This window comes from Acomys russatus, chromosome 26, assembly GCF_903995435.1.
Source record: "Acomys russatus chromosome 26, mAcoRus1.1, whole genome shotgun sequence".
NCBI lineage: Eukaryota > Metazoa > Chordata > Mammalia > Rodentia > Muridae > Acomys > Acomys russatus.
Genome location: NC_067162.1, coordinates 11,666,416 through 11,684,073, shown reverse-complemented (window position 1 = coordinate 11,684,073; position 17,658 = coordinate 11,666,416). Strand labels below are relative to the sequence as shown.

The following is a 17,658-nucleotide window of genomic DNA, read 5'->3' as shown; positions in this document are numbered from 1 at the left end:
CTGACACAAGAAAAAAAAAGCATTTTTCATTAAGTTAGACTTTTTTTTTTAACCTTTGTTTTGGTTTTGGTCCCTTTTTCTCTCTTTTTAAAACAGGATTTTACACTGTAGGTGAGACTGGCCTTGGATTTGTTATCTTCAACCTTCTGGACACAGATTATAAGCATGAGCCACCTAGTTTAAGTCTGAATCCTTAAATGCTACTGCCCTTTTCTGAAAAAAAAAAATCATCTTTTTTTTAATAGTTCTTTTTTGTTTAAGATTTATTTATTGCTTATTATGTATACAGTGCTCTGTCTGCATATACTCCAGCAGGCCAGAAGAGGGCATCAGATCACACTATAGATGGCTGTGAGCCACCATGTGTTTGCTGGGAATTGAACTCAGGACCTCTGGAAGAGCAGTCAGTGCTCTTAACCTCTGAGCCATCTCTCCAGCCTTGAACAGAATCATCTTATGCTAATATTTCTCCTATATAAATTAACAGTTTTTTAAAGTTAAGATACTCATTTTCTTTTAAATTCATTTATAGTTAAAATAAATATTTTAATTAAAAAATTTAAATTATGTGCATGCACGTGTTTATATGTGCTTGTGAATGCAGGTGCCCGTGGAAGCCAGAGGTGTTGGATTTCCAGGAGCTGAAGTTATAGTTGGTTGTGAGTCACCCAGTGTGTGGGTGCTAAGAACTGGACTCAGATCTTCTTCAGGAGCCCCAGGCACTCTTAACTACTGGGCTACCTCTTCAACCCTCTATGATTTTTTTAAAAGAAATAGTTGTGGGGAAACTTCATTTACTAGTTTATTAGCAAAACAGCACAGGGAGGTACATGGCATTGCTCATTACTCAGTTTTTTTTTTTCTTTACCCAAAATAAACCAAGACAAAGTTTTCAATTCAAAATTAAGCCTAGACAAAGCTTTTAATTTTTATAAACCATTGCATTTCAGAAGCAGATTTTGTTTGTTTGTTTGTTTGTTTGTTTGTTTAATCTTAATGAACTAAGCCACATGTGGTGGTGCACACCTTTAAAACCAGCAGGCAGAGGCAGGCGGATCTCTGCGTTCAAGGCCAGTCTGGGAAACTGACTTGAAACAAAACAAAAAACAACAACAAAGAAGGATTTTCATTGTCTTAGATAAAAAACATGAAATTTTACTTTCATGTTTATATGTAAATCCTACCTTTTGTATCATTGTGTAGAAAGGTACTTTTCTTCTAGTCACTCTTAAATTTTTTTTAGTGAAACTTACATAAAATGATCAGGTCAGTGGTTTTTGATACATTCCCTTTTGTTCCAAAATATCTTCATTATCTCAAGAAAGTTTCTGTACTCGTTAATTGGCAGTTTGCCCTCTTTTCTTCCTCTAAATCAGTATACCTGTGGATGATTTATCTGCTTAAGGTATTTCATATAAATGGAGCAAGCATTTGGTGTGTGTGTCTACCTTTATTATATAATGTTTATGCTTCAATACTAGAGACATGTTAACAGCTTAACAGTAGTCGATTGTGTGTATGTACTACAAATCCATTAATCTACGGGTTAGTTATCTTTTAAATCACATATGTGATCTGAACGGTCTCAAATCAGCTGATCTGCAGTGAACGCTCTTGAAGCACACACTGTGTATACTGGATCTCAAACACATGATTATATATAATTACATTGTTGGGCGTGCTGTGGTAGTAACGTAAGCATGATGTTATTTAACATGAAATATGGGTTAATTCAACTTGACAGGGAAAATGAATTCACTTCGCGAGCAGAGTTTTGCTGATGGCGTGCAAGAATAGATTTACTTTGTTCCTTTAGCGGTTTACCTGTGTATTTGAAATAGTAGATATTTGAGGAAACTATCTTTACCATTTTCTATTATAAGTCATTAACAATTCCAGCTATTTTATTTCCAAATTGTTTAGTTTTTGTTATGAGGGAGGGGACTGTATAAACTCATTTCTGTCTACATTTCTACATTTCTTCCTACATTTCTACATTTCAAAATGTAGATGAATGAAATTGAGAGGGAAAGAGAAGTTCTTACAATTTTGGATTATGAAAAAAAATTTTGGGTTATGGTAGAGTTATCATAAGAAATAGCAAGGCTCTATGGCTGTGTTCCAGTTGGGTTTAGAGAATATTAGCAGAACATAACTATAAAGTACCACCACAGGTTTCTTTGACACCACTTATTATTTTTTAATTTAATTAAATTAATTAATTTATTTGTTTTGGTTTTTTTGAGACAGAGTTTCTGTATGATAGCCTTGGCTGTCCTGGATTCGCTTTGTAGGCCAGGCTGACCTCGAACTCTCAGAGATCTGCCTGCCTCTGCCTCTGCCTCTTGAGTGCTGGGATTAAAGACGTGTGCCACCACCACCTGGCTTTATTTTGGTTTTTCAAGACAGGCGTTCTCTGTGTAGCCTTGGCTGTCTTGGACATGCTTTGTAGACCAGGCTGGCCTTGAACTCAAAATGCCTGCCTCGCACTTTACGTCTGCCTCTGTCTCCCAAGTGCTGGGACTAAAGGCATGTATCACCACACTAGCTAAGGCCAGAAATTTTCAGTCACTTCAATATTTGTCAAAATTTGACAAATTAGTTTGGGATATGTACCTGGAATGAACCTTACGTGAATGTTTTGGAAAGGGAGCAGGACAAAAACTATAGAATTTTTAAAAAATTTATAGGAGAAAGTGCTTATGAGCCATTAATGAAAGTGTTTTAAAATTTTCATTTCAGCCTACAACACAGCAATCACCCCAGGATGAGCAAGAAAAACTCTTGGATGAAGCCATCCAGGCTGTGAAGGTTCAATCATTCCAGATGAAAAGATGCCTGGTAAGAATGAAAATGTGAGAGATACAGTTGTATGTTGTAGATTCCTAAGCAAGCGTCTCCAGTGCTATAACTATGTAGCTGCTTTTAGTCATTCTAATCACCACCAGCAGCTGTCTTCGTTCCATCTGTGTTCAGCACTGTAGGTACTTATGAACAGAGAGCCTTGCTTTCTCCTAATTGTGTGGCTGCCTAGTGACTGTAAACTCAGAAGGAGAGATCCAGACTTTCAGTTACACGTTGGCACGTTAGCATCTAATCCGAATGTCTGAACCTCTTTGGTTTTATATCTTAGACATGAGGAGAACTTAATATGTAATAGGTGATCAGGAAATACTAATGAATGGATTTGAATGCCTCTGTTTGAATTATTTATTCAGCTATATTTTATCACTGGAGTATCCTGAGAACTCTTAAATATGTACATTTTTTTAAGACAGGGTTTCTCTGGGTAGCCTCGCCTGTCCTGGACTCACTTTGTAGACCAGGCTGGCCTCGAACTCACAGAGACCCGCCTGCCTCTGCCTCTGCCTCTGCCTCTGCCTCTGCCTCTGCCTCTGCCTCTGCCTCTGCCTCTGTCTCTGTGAGTGCTGGGATTACAGGCATGTGTCACTGTGCCCAGCTGAATATGTGCTTTTATTGTAGGAACTAACTTAAAACCTATACTTAAAGATACGTGTGGTCAGTTCCTCTGGAGGTAAAAATAAGAGGACCATGAACTTGAAGCCAGTCTACATAGTGAGACCCCTTAAAACATGAAAACAAAAATTACTCCTATACCTGTTTATATGTTTTTATAGTCTAAAGCTAGGAATAATCAGCATAGGTATTTTATATCCTGTGTGTTAAAGTTTAAAGACTTGAACCAAATAGGCAGATACTTTATAAGCTGCTGGCATAATGAAGATATCTGTAAAGCGTCTTATGTTTTCCATGTGTGTATGTGGTATGTGTGTTTATTTGTGCATGTGTATGGAATCCAGAAGTTGGTGCTAGATGTTTTCTTTTTTTGTGTGTGTGTGTTTTCTAAACTTTCTTTAATGCTTTCAATATAATAAACACAAACACACAAGGATATGTACATAAATGCCCCACCTTCATGATAGAACCCTGCCTAGACTATTCCCATGGGCCATGGTAACTCAACAGTACATGCGTATCACTCTTTTTTTTTTATTTTTATTTTTTATTTTTTTTTTATTAATTTATTCTTGTTACATCTCAATGTTTATCCCATCCCTTGTATCCTCCCATTCCTCCCCCCCCCCATTTTCCCATTATTCCCCTCCCCTATGACTGTTCCTGAGGGGGATTACGTCCCCCTATATATTCTCATAGGGTATCAAGTCTCTTCTTGGCTACTTGCTGTCCTTCCTCTGAGTGGCTAGATGTTTTCTTAAGTTACTCTTGATCTCCTTAACAATTTTAATTATATATATATATAATCTCCAAAATAAAGTTCTCTTTCTATATATATATTTATAATTGAACCAAGTTTAATTATGTAGGCTTGCATGATTATGAGTGAGGGGCTGTGTCCCAAAACATGATCAACTTATCAGCGGCTACACTACTGAGAAAAAGGACACACTCTCTCCCAGAACCAATTAAACGCCCATAGTGCCTCAGTGAGCGTTAGAACCTTACTAGCTCTTTCCCCGTGCAGGGTGAAACAGTGACAGATGCAGTGGTGTATAGCTATCCATGGCTGCAGTGAGTGCGGTGGCCAGTTCAGGTTCAGAAGTCTGCTTTACAGCATTCCTGCCCAACTTCTGGCTCCTGCAGTCTTACCACCCTCTTCTGAGATGCTCCATGAGCCTTGGGGATTCTGCAGTCACTCTGGCCAGTTGTGACTCTGTATTAGCCTCACTCCTTTAAAGGCAGTGTCACTGATGAAGGTAGAGAGCTGTACTAATCTATAGGTATAATTATAAGCATTTAGTAGGCAGTTTGTTATTGTGTAGCAAAGCAGTAGGAGTAGATTTTCCCCAAGAACCTGTGCCCTTTCAGCAGAATTAATTATTTATTTTTTAGACTTATTATTTTATGTGTATGAATGTTATTTGCCTGTATGTATATGTACCTGTGTATACTTGGTGGAGATGAGGACATCTGATCCTTTGGAACGAATAGATGTTGGGAACTGAACCCAGGTCCTGCACAAGAGCAACAGGTGCTCATAGCAGCTCCAGTCGTGGGTTGTTAAGGCTTATGGTGCTGTGAAAAGGGCCTTAAATCCAGTTAAGAACTGGTTAGTTACTCCTATAACATTCATGGCTACTATTGCACCAATGGGCACAGCTTGCCAGGCTGGTCATTGTTGTAGCTTTAAGGGTTCCCAACTGAGTAAGATTGTAGGTGATTTTCTTCCCCTAGTGTCACACCCTCTGGTACTATGAAAGGCAGCCAGTTGGGAGGAGGCTTTCTGTTCAGTTATAGCTTTTTGTCCCAACTATTGCAACCGGAGTGTGTGGCCTTTTCAGCAATAGAGTCTTATCATCAAGTTCTAGTGGGAAAAACATGAGCAGTGGAAATAGCCTGTATTGTTTTGGAGACTTCTGGGACCTCCCTGACTAACACTCATAGGAAGATATTCTATACCTGGCTTAGGATTTTTGTTTATTAAGCTATGGCTTCTGGGAGGACCATTATCTTCCTGTGTAGGGTTCTCCAGTTAAGCTCTTTATAAAAATTACGTATTCTTAAATAAGCTTATAAATAATAGGTTACCAAATGGCATCTTCCTACATCCTTAGTGTTAGCATCCTCTGCGACTCCCTCCTCCCTTCCGTCTGTCCCACCCTTCTCCTTATGTACATCTTTGCTACTCCTCTTGCTTTCTTTCTACTCCATACTACTTTGTTCTGCTGTGCCCCTTTCCTGCAGGCTCTTTTGCCTTCCACCCTTTCCCTTCACTTCTCCCCACCGCCACCCTAAAGCCCCTTTCTAGTTGTGTGTGTGTGTGTGTATGTGTGTGTGTGTTTGTTTTTTGGAGACAGGTTTCTCTGTGTAGCCTTGGCTGTCCTAAACTTGCTTTGTAGACCAGGCTGGCCTCAAACTCACAGGAGCCCGCCTGCCTCTGCTTCCTGAGTGCTGGGATTAAAGGCGTGCGCCACCACACCCGGCTCCTTTTCTAGTTTTTTAAGCGTCTACAGGTATTCCTAGTTTAATACAACTAAAGATTTAAACCTAAGATTCACATAAGAGAAACAATGTGCAATGTCTTTGTCTTTATGGGTGTCTGTTACCTTACTCAATGTGATTTATTTTTTTCAGTTCTATATATTTACAGCAAATTCATCTTTCTTTACAGCTGAATAAAGTTCAACTGTGCATATATGTGCCATGTTTTCTTTTTCCCACTTATCAGAAAGGAAATAGAGCTAGGTGGAGACCAGCTTCTCAGCAAGCTCCTTTACCTTGCAAGGTGACTTGGTGTGTTGGGGGCTGAAGCCCATATGTATTATTATATTTTATGTGTATGAGTATTTTGCCTCCATGTGCCACATGTGTACCTTGAGCCCATGGAGGCCAGAAGAGGATGTCGATTCACCTAGAACTGGAGTTACAGACAGCTGTGAGCTGCCATGTGGGTGCTGGGAATTGAACCTGGGTCCTCTGGAAGAGCAGACAGTGCTCTTAACCACTGAGCCGCCTCCAGCCCTTTGCTTTCTTCTCGACCTTAGAGTGCCACTGGCAGTGGCGTCCCAAGTCTCCATACACTCTCTGCTATCAGAGTGGAACCAGTAAGGGAAACCGAAGCCCTGGCACCCGTCTGTAGCCTTAGATTATGATTGGCAGTGAGTTCTTAAGCCTTTGCACACCACCTGGCTTCAGGTTGTAACTGCTACTGGGGCCCTAAGTCCTGATTTTTCTCCCATTCTCAGAGTGTGACTGACAACAGCAAGGTCCCAAGTCCCAGTGGCCCTTTCTCACCTCTCTTCCCATCTTATTTTTTGAGATGGCATCTCTAACCTGGAGTTCATGCATTAGGCTAGACTGCCTGTGAGCTCCAGGGATCTTCTGTGTCTTCCTTCCAAGTGCTTGGATTACAGATGTGTGCTGTCATACCTCAGCTTTTTACCTGGCTAGGGAGGATCCAAATTCATACCCTTGCATAGGAATCACTTTGCTCACTGAGCCATCTCCCTAGCCCTGTTTCTTATATTTTCCATAGCTTAATATTCTCTTATGTCAAAGTAAATGCCTTAGAATAAAAATGGGGTTTTTCTTCTTAAGCATTAATAATATTTCTTACCGTGTCTCAAAAGTTGTGTCTATCTGTGAGTCAAGTGGGGCATATGGTGGTTAGGCGGCTTTGAAGAACACAAGGGAAGCCCTGTGTGAATAGTCACTGCAGAAGCTGCGGAGAGCCTGAAGCTCTGGGCAAAGCCATTGTTAGGATAGTTGTTAAGAAACCTAGCAACATGCCTACTCTCTTGACTCAGGTCAAATGTGGACTGTTGGAAGTATTTCCTGGTCTCTAGAGGTTGAGACGTTTGAAGTTACTCTGTAAAACATGCGGTCTCAGTTATGGAAGCCCTGCAAGCTTTGAAGCCCTGGAAGAAGTTAGGCTTTTTTGTTTTCCATTTAAATTTTCCATAAGGAGAAACTTGTGAAGTTGATTCAATTAAAATACGTGTGTAGACTCTTAAAACTATGTAACATATTTTTGGTTAAATAAACCAAGATAAATGTTAAGTTAAGCATTCTCATCGATGTTTTTGTTATTTCTGTAGGACAAAAACAAGCTGATGGATGCTCTGAAACATGCCTCTAACATGCTGGGAGAGCTCCGGACTTCTATGTTATCACCAAAGAGCTACTATGAACTTTGTATCCTTTGAATGTTGAAAGATAGACATTTGGGCCATTCTTACTACTTTTTTCCCCTTTTTTGTCTTTTTAAAGACAAGGTTGCTCTGTGTTAGCCCTGGCTGTTCAGGTACTTACTCTGTAGACCAGGCTAGCCTTGAACTCATGTAGATCCACCTGCCTCTGCCTGAGTGCTGGGATTAAAGATGTGTGCTACCACGCCCGTCTTACTGTATTATTTCTTGATAGGGCCAATTTTGTTGTTGCTGGATTTGATTTTAAAGCAGAACCAGTACAGATTTATTAATGAAAAGTAAGAAAAGAACTCTTGAGAGTGGAAGGGCCTCCAAGGAGGAATACCCTATAGTTTTAATTTTTTTAAAGATTTATTTTACTTTATATGTATGCGTGTTTTGTCTGCATGTATGTATGTATGTATGTATGTATGTATATGCACCACACTCATGACTAGTGGCTGCAGAGGCCAGAAGAGGGTGTTGGATCTCCTGGAACTGGAGTCACAGATGGTTGTAAACCACTACGTGGGTGCTGGAACTCGACCCCATGTCCCCTAGAAGAGCAACCAGGCCTCTTCTTCTCTCTTTATGAAATGTATTCTTACTTCTTAGCCCAGGTTAACCTCAAACTCACAGCAGTCCTCCTGCCTCAACCTCATAAGTGCTAGGGTTATAGGCATGAACCATCATGCCTGGCTTTTGTTTTTTTCTTTGTTAAATATTTCTGGAGTTGCTGGTGGTGGTGGTGGTGGTGCACACCTTAAATTCCAGCACTCAGGAGACAGAGGCATGTGATCTCTGTGAGTTCAAGGCCAGCCTGGTCTACAAAGTGAGTCTAGGACAGCTAAGGCTACACAGAGAAACTCTTGTCTCAAAAACAAACAAAAAAATTTTTTCTGGAGTCAATTGTTCTATTAATTTTTAAGACAATATTGTCCTTCTCCAGACAAATATTCTAAGTGAGAAAAGGAAGTTACTTTCAGAGTACCCTTTTTTATTCTTTCAAAATACCCCCAATCTCTGCAGAGTTGCTATTGACCTTAATTTTAGGAAGGCAGTCTGCTAGTTGGACTAAATCCATACCCATATGCTTAAGTTTCTCAAAATAGATTGCTTTTAATTTTTAAAAAGTATTGAGGCTATTAAGTGGCAGTTGTTTGCTGTATTTTTTGTTGTTGTTGTTTTTGAGGCAAGATCTTGCTGTGTGGCCTTTCTGGCATCTTAACTCACAGTAATCCTCTTGCGTTGCCACATGCCCAGCAGTCTTCCTCCCTTACTTTAAGAGATGAGGTTGGTCTTGAATTCTTGGCTTCAGCTGATCCTATCTTCAGCCTCCCAAGGAGCTGGGAGGGTTTTGTTTTGTTTTGTTTTGTTTTAAGACAATGTATTGTGGTGTTGCTCAGGCTGCCTTTGAACTCACTGTTCTTCATGAGTGCTGGTTTCAGACATGTGCTACTTACTATATGAGCTTGAAAAAATTTTTAAATTTATTTTTATGTGTGCGACTGCTTGCCTGCATGTATGAATGTGTATCACATGTGTACTGGTGCCCAGAGTGGTCAGAAGAGGGCATTAGATCCCCCTGGAACTGGAGATAGTGATGGGTGGGTATTGGGAACTGAACCCCAGTCCTCTACAAGAACAGTTGGTTTTAACTGCTGAACCATCTCTACAGCCCACCAAATTTTTATTTTAAAGTAATATAAGCCAACTGTAATTCTATCTTCCCTTTAAATATTCATTCTCATTGGAAGCATAAATGTAAAGTACCTTATCAGTGGGTTTTGTTTTGAGCTCAGTCCTCAAGCTGCAGCCTCATGAGTAGCTGGGATTATAAGGTTTATGTCTCTATGCCTGGCAGTTCAAAGGTGTGTGCATTTTTGTTTTGTTTTGCTTGGCAGTGTTGGAAATAAAATACAAGGCTTTTCTCGTGAGAGGTTAATGCTAGCACTACTGAGCTATAATATCACTAGCCCTGCCCAATAGTTTTAATTATTCCAATGAGAAGTTGTAGAGTTGGTTTTGGGGGTGTTCTTTTGTTTTATTGTTTGTTTGTTTTATGAATTTACCTTTATTCTTAATCCTTAACCATGATTAAAAGACATGGCTATTTCTGATGAACTTCACTACTTGGAGGTCTACCTGACTGATGAGTTTGCGAAAGGAAGAAAGGTGGCAGACCTCTATGAACTGGTGCAGTACGCTGGGAACATTATTCCAAGGCTGTGAGTAACATCTCTTATAGCTGCACTCTCCAGGCTTTGTGTTGTGGGGAAGTCTCATCTGATACACAGTTAGCACTCGTTTAAAGCTCACCCTTGCATTTCTTGCCTTATGTAGCATGTGTTTTCTTTTTTGAAATCTCTCCCTTCTCCTTATTTTAGACAGCATCTCATTACTTTGAATTCATCATCCTCCTGGCTCAGTCTCCCAAATGCTGGGCATACAAGCATGAGGCACCATGACTAACACTGGCTTTATTTAAAAGACAGACAAGGTGGCATATACCTGTAATCCCAGTGCTTGGAGGCAGAAGCACTGCTGCAGGTTGACGGGCAGCCTGGGTTACATAGCAAATATCTAAGTCAGCTGGTGAGAAAGAGCAGATGTGTGTGTAAGAGAATCAAAAAAGGAAAAAAAAAATCAGTAGTAGTTCCCACAAGCAACCTTAATCATCATAGTCTAAGGTTATTAAACAGGAAAATCCTAGAAGTAATTAAGTTTAAAATTGTATGCTACTCTAAGTAGCCTGATAAAACTTTTTATTGTTGTGCTGGGGGTGTGAATCATCCTTGGTTGAGCACACTATGTGTTACCCACCCTTTACTCTTTTGGTAGCCATCTTGCTTGTTGGAGCAGTGGTGCTGCTTACTCATCGTGCTTTACTCTCATTGCATAGTCCCCGCACCACCTCACATCATTGCAGGAATGCTGGATGTGGCACAGCAGGACAGAGGAGAGACATTATTCACTTGCATTTTCTTTTATTACAATGTGCTTTACAGCTGTTTTGCTAGTTACTGTGGTTAATCCCTTTAATTAATAAACTTACAAATGTGCATGTATAAGGGAAATAATTTTACCTACTAGTTGCAGTTTTGGTTATCATTAGGTATCTTGACCACTGGGATCAGTCAGTAATTTTTTTTTTAAATGTTTGGTAGTTATAGTTAAAGTTAGATTTTTCTCTTCATAAAGAAAGAATACTGTTTAGAACAACATAGTGTCTGTCTTTATTTAATATGTGTGTAGTGTGTTTGAACACAATCAAGTTTTCCCATATTCCGTCTCTATTCAAATGTTTTTTATTTTATTTTATTTTATTTTTTTCTCCTAGTTATCTGTTGATCACAGTTGGAGTTGTATATGTCAAGTCGTTTCCTCAGTCCAGGAAAGATATTTTGAAAGATTTGGTAGAAATGTGCCGTGGTGTACAGCATCCGCTAAGGGGTTTGTTTCTTCGAAATTATCTTCTTCAGTGTACTAGGAACATTTTGCCCGATGAAGGAGAGCCAACAGAGTAAGTAATCTTGGTTTAGTTGTCGCGTTTCCCCCCCCATAGTAAAATGTCTTAAAATTGTAGAAAAGTATACAGCAATAAAAACATGGGTGTAAGTAATTTTCTCAAATTCATGTAGCATTTTCTGTATAGACTTTCATTGATGTGCAGAATTGATTCATATGCGTGGTATGAGGCAAAATGTACCTATATTCAAATACATATTTGGAACAATTCTTTGGATTAGAATAGGCTTTTAAAAAATGTAATATTTTGTTTTGAGATAGAATTTTGCTGTGTAGCCTTGACTGGCTGGTACTTACTGTGTAGCCCAGGCTAGCCTTGAATTTTCAGCAGCTCTCCTGTATGCAGACTCCCATGAATGGGATGATAGGGCTGGAGAGATGGCTCAGAGGTTAAGAGCACTGGCTGTTCTTCCAAAGGTCCTGAGTTCAATTCCCAGCAACCACATGGTGGTTCACAACCATCTATAATATGATCTGATGCCCTCTTCTGGCCTGCATACTGTATACACAATAAATAAATCTTTAAAACAAAACAAAACAAAGTGGGATGATAGCTATCTAATGTAGTTTAGAACATTTTCCTGTTTCGTTACATAATTTTTGTAAGTATGAATTTTATTTATTTTTTATTTTTATGGGGTTTTTTGTTTTTGTTTTGTTTTTTTGAAACAGGGTTTCTCTGGTAACCTTGGCTGTCGTGGACTCACCTGTAGACCAGGCTGTCCTCGAAATTAACAAAGATCCACCTGCTTTTGCCTCCCAAGTGCTGGGATTAAAGGTGTGCGCCACCATGCCCAGCTGTAAGTACGAATTTTAAAGGTGTTTACTAGTTGGGGGAAAAACAAACAAAAATAATTTATAAAGACCTCTGTTTCCTTAGTGGCTTCTATTCTAGCATTAAAATCCATGATACTTTTTTCTCACAGCAATGGCAGATGGTTAGCTAGATGTGGTGAACTTTTTATGTGATGATGGGTCCCTGAATTGAAGAACTAATAATTTCCTTTTATTTAAAATTTATCTAACAATTGAGATGTAATCTGAATCAATTAGTTACATAAAATTTAAAAAATTACTATGTTTTAAGTTTCTAAGACAAATAAGTCAGCAATTTTCAGCATCTTCATTAATCCCTTTAAAAAGTGCATTATTTGTATGTTATGGTGTGTGGGAATGTGCCTTGGTGTACATGTGGGGGTCAGAGTATAACTTGTGGAGTTGGTTCTTCTACCTTTACATGGGTTTTGGGGACCAAATTCAGACCAGCAGGCTTGCATGACGAGTGCCTCTGCCCTCTGAGCCCACCACCTCTCCAGCACTCCCCATTCCCTTTCATGTTTCCACAGGGTCTCACTATGTGCCTCGTGTTTGTCTTAGCATGGGATCCTCCGATCTTTGTTTCCCACATGTCTATATTACAGCCATGTGTTAACATGCCAAGGACTGCTTACTTTTAATACTAATAACAACAATAATAATAAAAAACAATGTCTATCAACAAAGTTAAACCACACAGAAAAGATATATAAAAATAATGCTGTTATTTTTGCTTTATTATAATTTGACTCTAAATTTTAAACATTAAGCAGTCAGTAAAATACTTAAACTAAATTCCCTGTCTTGGAAGATGTAGAAAAATAGTCTTTCTTCATAAAGCAAATTTCATTTGAAACCAAAATATCTAACAATAATGGCAGTTATCGATATACCCTAAATGTCTAATTTTGAGGTCTTTTTAAATTTATTTTTGTTTTTGTTTTTAATCAGTTACCTTTTATTGGACAATAGTTTTGCCAGGGTATGGAAAGGTTCAGCTGTAGTTGAACTCTTTATGGTGGGAGCTGGTAAGCCTTTATGTTGAGGAGTGCAGTGCCTCCATTCTGACCCCTTCAGTGGGACTTGTGTCACCAGTCCTGTGTGAGTTCTGTGTAACAGATGCCGTAGCTGAAGAGTAACAGGCTGCCAGCGGCATGCTAAGCCCTCTGGTGCTCTCTTATAAACACGGGCGCTTTACAGATTTGCCTGTCACTATGCTAACCTCTGCTGTCTCGGTTTTACCACATGGGCTGCCAGATCAAGCACATCTTTTTGTATTTTAATGAGTTGCTGTAAGGGCAAGTCCAAGGAGCTCAGAAAGGGAGTTGTGGAAAGTGATTTGCCCCATAAAATGTTTTGTGTTTTCCCCTGGTGTTTATTTTTTAATGTTAGAATCTGTTCTTGAAATTTAACACTGAGCCAAATGAAACCAAGTTGAAAATGGCTGTTTGAAGCATGATTATTTGCAGAAGGAAATGAAAGGAGGAGGAGTAAACTGATCCTGCTGTGTGTAAAGGCTTTTCTTTTTCTTGGCAGTGAAGAAACAACTGGTGATATCAGTGATTCCATGGATTTTGTACTACTCAACTTTGCAGAAATGAACAAGCTCTGGGTCCGGATGCAGCATCAAGGACATAGTCGAGATAGAGAAAAGAGAGAACGAGAGAGACAAGAACTGAGGATTTTAGTGGGGACCAATTTGGTGCGCCTCAGTCAGTTGGAAGGTGTAAATGTGGAACGTTACAAACAGGTTCTTATTTTTTTCGTCGTCACTTTTTTACATTATGAGATATAAACTGGAACTTTAAGTATATTTTTGTTAAATGTTATATTGGAAAAATAATCTAACTCTTTTACTAAAAAGACCTAGTTAAAAGTACTACCATGTTTATGGGTTAGAGATTCAGTGTCGTCAAGGTAGTAGTTTTTCTTAATTCTGACTATACATTCAGTGCAATGTCACTCACATCCACCCATCTTATTAAGTCAGCAAACAGATTCTAAAATATAAGAAAGCAGAGAATGTATAATACCCACAGCAATTTTGAAAGAGTAGGACAAAAGGACCTTGCTGCAGTGGAGGTTTTGTGGTATTGACACATACTGCCGAGGAGAAGCTTAAAGGGAAAGTGATGAAAGGAACAGGCACATAAGTCAGTGACGGGGAGGAGAGTAGGGTCAGCAAACTTTTCTAAAGACTTTGTTGGTTGGTTGGGTTTTTTTTGTTTTTTTCCAGACAGGGTTTCTCTTATCTGTCCTGGACTTGCTTTGTAGACCACGATGGGCTCGAACTCACAGAGAACCGTCTGCCTCTGCCTCTCTGATTGCTGGGATTATAAGGTTGTGCCATTGTGCCTGGCTTCCTAAAGCCTTAAAAAAAAAAAAAGATTATGGGGGGCTGGAGAGTTGGCTCCGTGGTTAAGAGCACTGTCTGCTCTTCCAAAGGTCCCGGGTTCAATTCCCAGCACCCACATGGCAATCTGTAACTCCAAGATCCGACACCCTCACACCAATGCACATAAATGAAAATTAAATAAAAATATTTTGAAAAAAAAAAAAAAAGATTATATGGGGGCTAGAAAGATGATTGCTCAGTGGTGAAGAGCACTGTTTGCTCTTCCAGAGGTCCTGAGTTCAATTCCCAGCAACCACATGGTGGTTCATGACCATCGATAATGAGATCTGGTGCCCTCTTCTTGCGTGCAGATGCACAAGCAGATAGGGCGTTCATACATAACATACATTTTTAAAAAGATTACGTGTATGGGTTTTTTTGCCTACGTGTGTGATTACGTAGTATGTGTGTGCCTGTGCCCAAGGACGCCAACAGAGGGTGTCGAATCCGGCGGAACTGGATTTACAGATAGATGTGAGCCACCATGGGAATCGAGTACATGTTCTCTAGAAGAGCATTTGGCTTTTAACAGCTCCTAGCAAAAATTTCCTGTAAAAGGCTACATAGCTTTGAACTGTGTAAGTTATACCTAGTAAACTAAGTGGACTTAGCGCAGAAGCAGCCAACACATTAAGAAAACGAGCAGGGCAGGGCTTGGTCCCATTGACATGTTAGAGCATAGCTTAGTGCAATGGCTGTTCCTAGACATGCTTAAGGCTCTGGATTTGGATCCTTAGCACCGAAAATACGAAACAAAATCCCAAAACTTCAGGCAGTGCGTTAGGCTTGTCAACCCTGCATTAGATAGTCCACACAGACTCACGGGCTGGACTCTGTTCTTCTTTTTCCCTGTCCCCTGACAGTCTTAAGGCTGTCCTTCAGCTCACTGCCCTCCTATGTGTACTTGTCAAGGAGTGTTGGGATTACCATCACATCTGGTCTCTGTGGTGCTGCCCATCAAAGTCAGGGCTTTGTGCACGCTAGAGATCACTCTGCCAGCTGAGCTCCATCTTTATCCCTGCAGTTGATTTTTATAAAGGTGCAAAGGCAACCTTCTTTGTTTTTTGAGGCAGGCGGTCTTCTCTGTGTTCTGGTTGTCCTGGAGCTTGCTATGTAGATTAGGATGGCCTTGAACTCAGAGATCTGCCTGCTTAGTGTTGAGATTAAAGGTATGCACTACTGTGCCTGCCTGCTCAGGGTAATGTTTTTGTTGTTGTTTTGTTTTTCTTTCTTTCTTTTTCCTTTTTTTTTTTTTTTTTTTTTTTTTTGGTTTTTCAAGACAGGGTTTTCTTGTGTAGCCTTGGCTGTCCTGGATGCACCTAGTAGACCAGGCTAGGCTGCCTTTGAACTCGCAGAGATCTGCCTGCCTCTGCCTCTAGAGTGCTGGGATTACAGGTGTGCGCCACTATGTCTGGCTTGTTTTGTTTTTCAAGACAGGGTTTCTCTGTGTATCCATGGCTGTCCTGGAACTTGCTTTGTAGGCTGGCCTTGAACTCACAGAGACCCTCCTGCCTCTGCCTCCCTGAGTGCTGGGATTACAAGTGTATGCCTGGCTTTCAAGGTAACATTCTTAATAAATGGCTTTGGAACAATTGAATATCCACTTAATATGTGTAAACAAAGAAACATTTAAGTCTTGAGCTATTGCTCACACTGTAGAGGCTCTAGAGAAGTTGAACAGAGACATATACAATCTAAAAGTTTTAGGAGAAAACACAAGGGAAGTAAGTCTTCATGGTCTTGGATTAGATGAAGACTTGTTCGTACACACGAAAAAGCACAAACTATAGAAACAAAATAAAACCTTACATTTTATATAACCAAACTTTTATATTTAATAAGCTAATTTTTAAAGTTGAGCATTGAAGTGTGAATGAGAGCAATATAAAATATGATTCTCAAGCTAGTGTATTGCTAGAGGAGCAGTTTGGGATTTTTAAACTGATTTTTAACTTGCTTTTTTTTTTTTCTTTCCTATTTTTAGATTGTTCTAACAGGCATTTTGGAGCAAGTTGTGAATTGTAGAGATGCTTTGGCTCAAGAGTATCTTATGGAGTGTATTATTCAAGTAAGTAAGAATGTTAATTTCTTAAAAACAGTTTTATTAACTTTCATTGTTTAGGAAAAAGAAATCTTAGGCCCAATGTGGAGGCATACGCCTGTAGTGCTAGCCACTTGTGAGGATGAAGCCCTGAGGTTAAGATCACTGTAGGCAGTGTGTCTAGACTGTTTCAGAAAAAGGAAAAAAAAATCTTAGGAAAAAAAAAAAGGTTTTCCTGAATAAAAAACTTTCTCCAGAAATTTCCACATTTTAAACTTGGTCTTTGTACTAATAATCTGTTTTGTTTTCTCAAAAATCTAGGAAAATAATCTTGACTTCTCAAGGTCTTATTAGTTGTATTCTGGAAATAGAATATTTCTAGTTTTGATTTTAATTATCTAAGATTAAGTTTTTCTATAAATAATGATTCTGTATACCATTCATACGATCAGAATATTTTGTGAAGTTTTTTCCCCGTATCGATTAATCATATCTGACTTTTAGGTTTTTCCTGATGAGTTCCATCTTCAGACTTTGAATCCTTTTCTTAGAGCTTGTGCTGAATTACACCAAAATGTAAATGTGAAAAACATAATCATTGCTTTAATTGACAGGTAAGACTGCTCAACACTGGAAGGTAAATGCTCTGAAACGGAAATAAGAAACTTACATTTTCATGAGTCATTTGTTTGTTTTATTCCTTTAAGTACTGATTGCTATAATTAATTTAACACTTAGTATCCAGTTAGTGTTTGCCTGACTTACGTGTGAAAGCTTAACTTTTCATTTGAAGGCATATGGAGGTGATTTTTTTTTTTTTTTTAAGTTTTTTTTTTTATGTTCCCATGGTGCCTCAGACTCACTATGCACTTGAGGATGACCCTGACTTTCTGATTCTCTTGTCTTAATTCAAGTGCTAGGATTAGACATGAGTCACCATACCTGGATTACGTTGAGTATCTTTAATCTGTTTAACTGGTATATATAGGTGTTACTGTGTAGACCTTTCCTTGAATCTTATAACTCTAAAGTCCATTGAAGAACCAAATTTCTCACAATTATGTAAATTATCTTCGAGTGGTAACTTACTTGACTTAGTTTCTTTTTTAAAAAACCATTTATTCACTTTATATCTCGATTGTAGCCCCCTCCCTCTTCTCCCAGTCCCACCCTTCCTCCCTCTTCTCCCTATCTCCCTCCCCAACTCCTCA

General features: G+C 39.2%; 1 protein-coding gene across 1 annotated transcript in view; it reads left to right on the top strand.

The window, feature by feature from the left end:
• The window catches only part of Vps35 (VPS35 retromer complex component), a 37,886-nt gene that overhangs the window by 3,603 nt on the left and 16,625 nt on the right, over positions 1-17,658 (top strand). Inside the window, exons 2-8 of the mRNA XM_051168493.1 lie at positions 2,743-2,841; positions 7,578-7,674; positions 9,772-9,895; positions 11,008-11,190; positions 13,548-13,761; positions 16,391-16,474; positions 16,952-17,061. Of these exons, the coding sequence (XP_051024450.1) occupies positions 2,743-2,841; positions 7,578-7,674; positions 9,772-9,895; positions 11,008-11,190; positions 13,548-13,761; positions 16,391-16,474; positions 16,952-17,061 (911 nt within the window). The remainder of the gene's footprint in view (positions 1-2,742; positions 2,842-7,577; positions 7,675-9,771; positions 9,896-11,007; positions 11,191-13,547; positions 13,762-16,390; positions 16,475-16,951; positions 17,062-17,658) is intronic.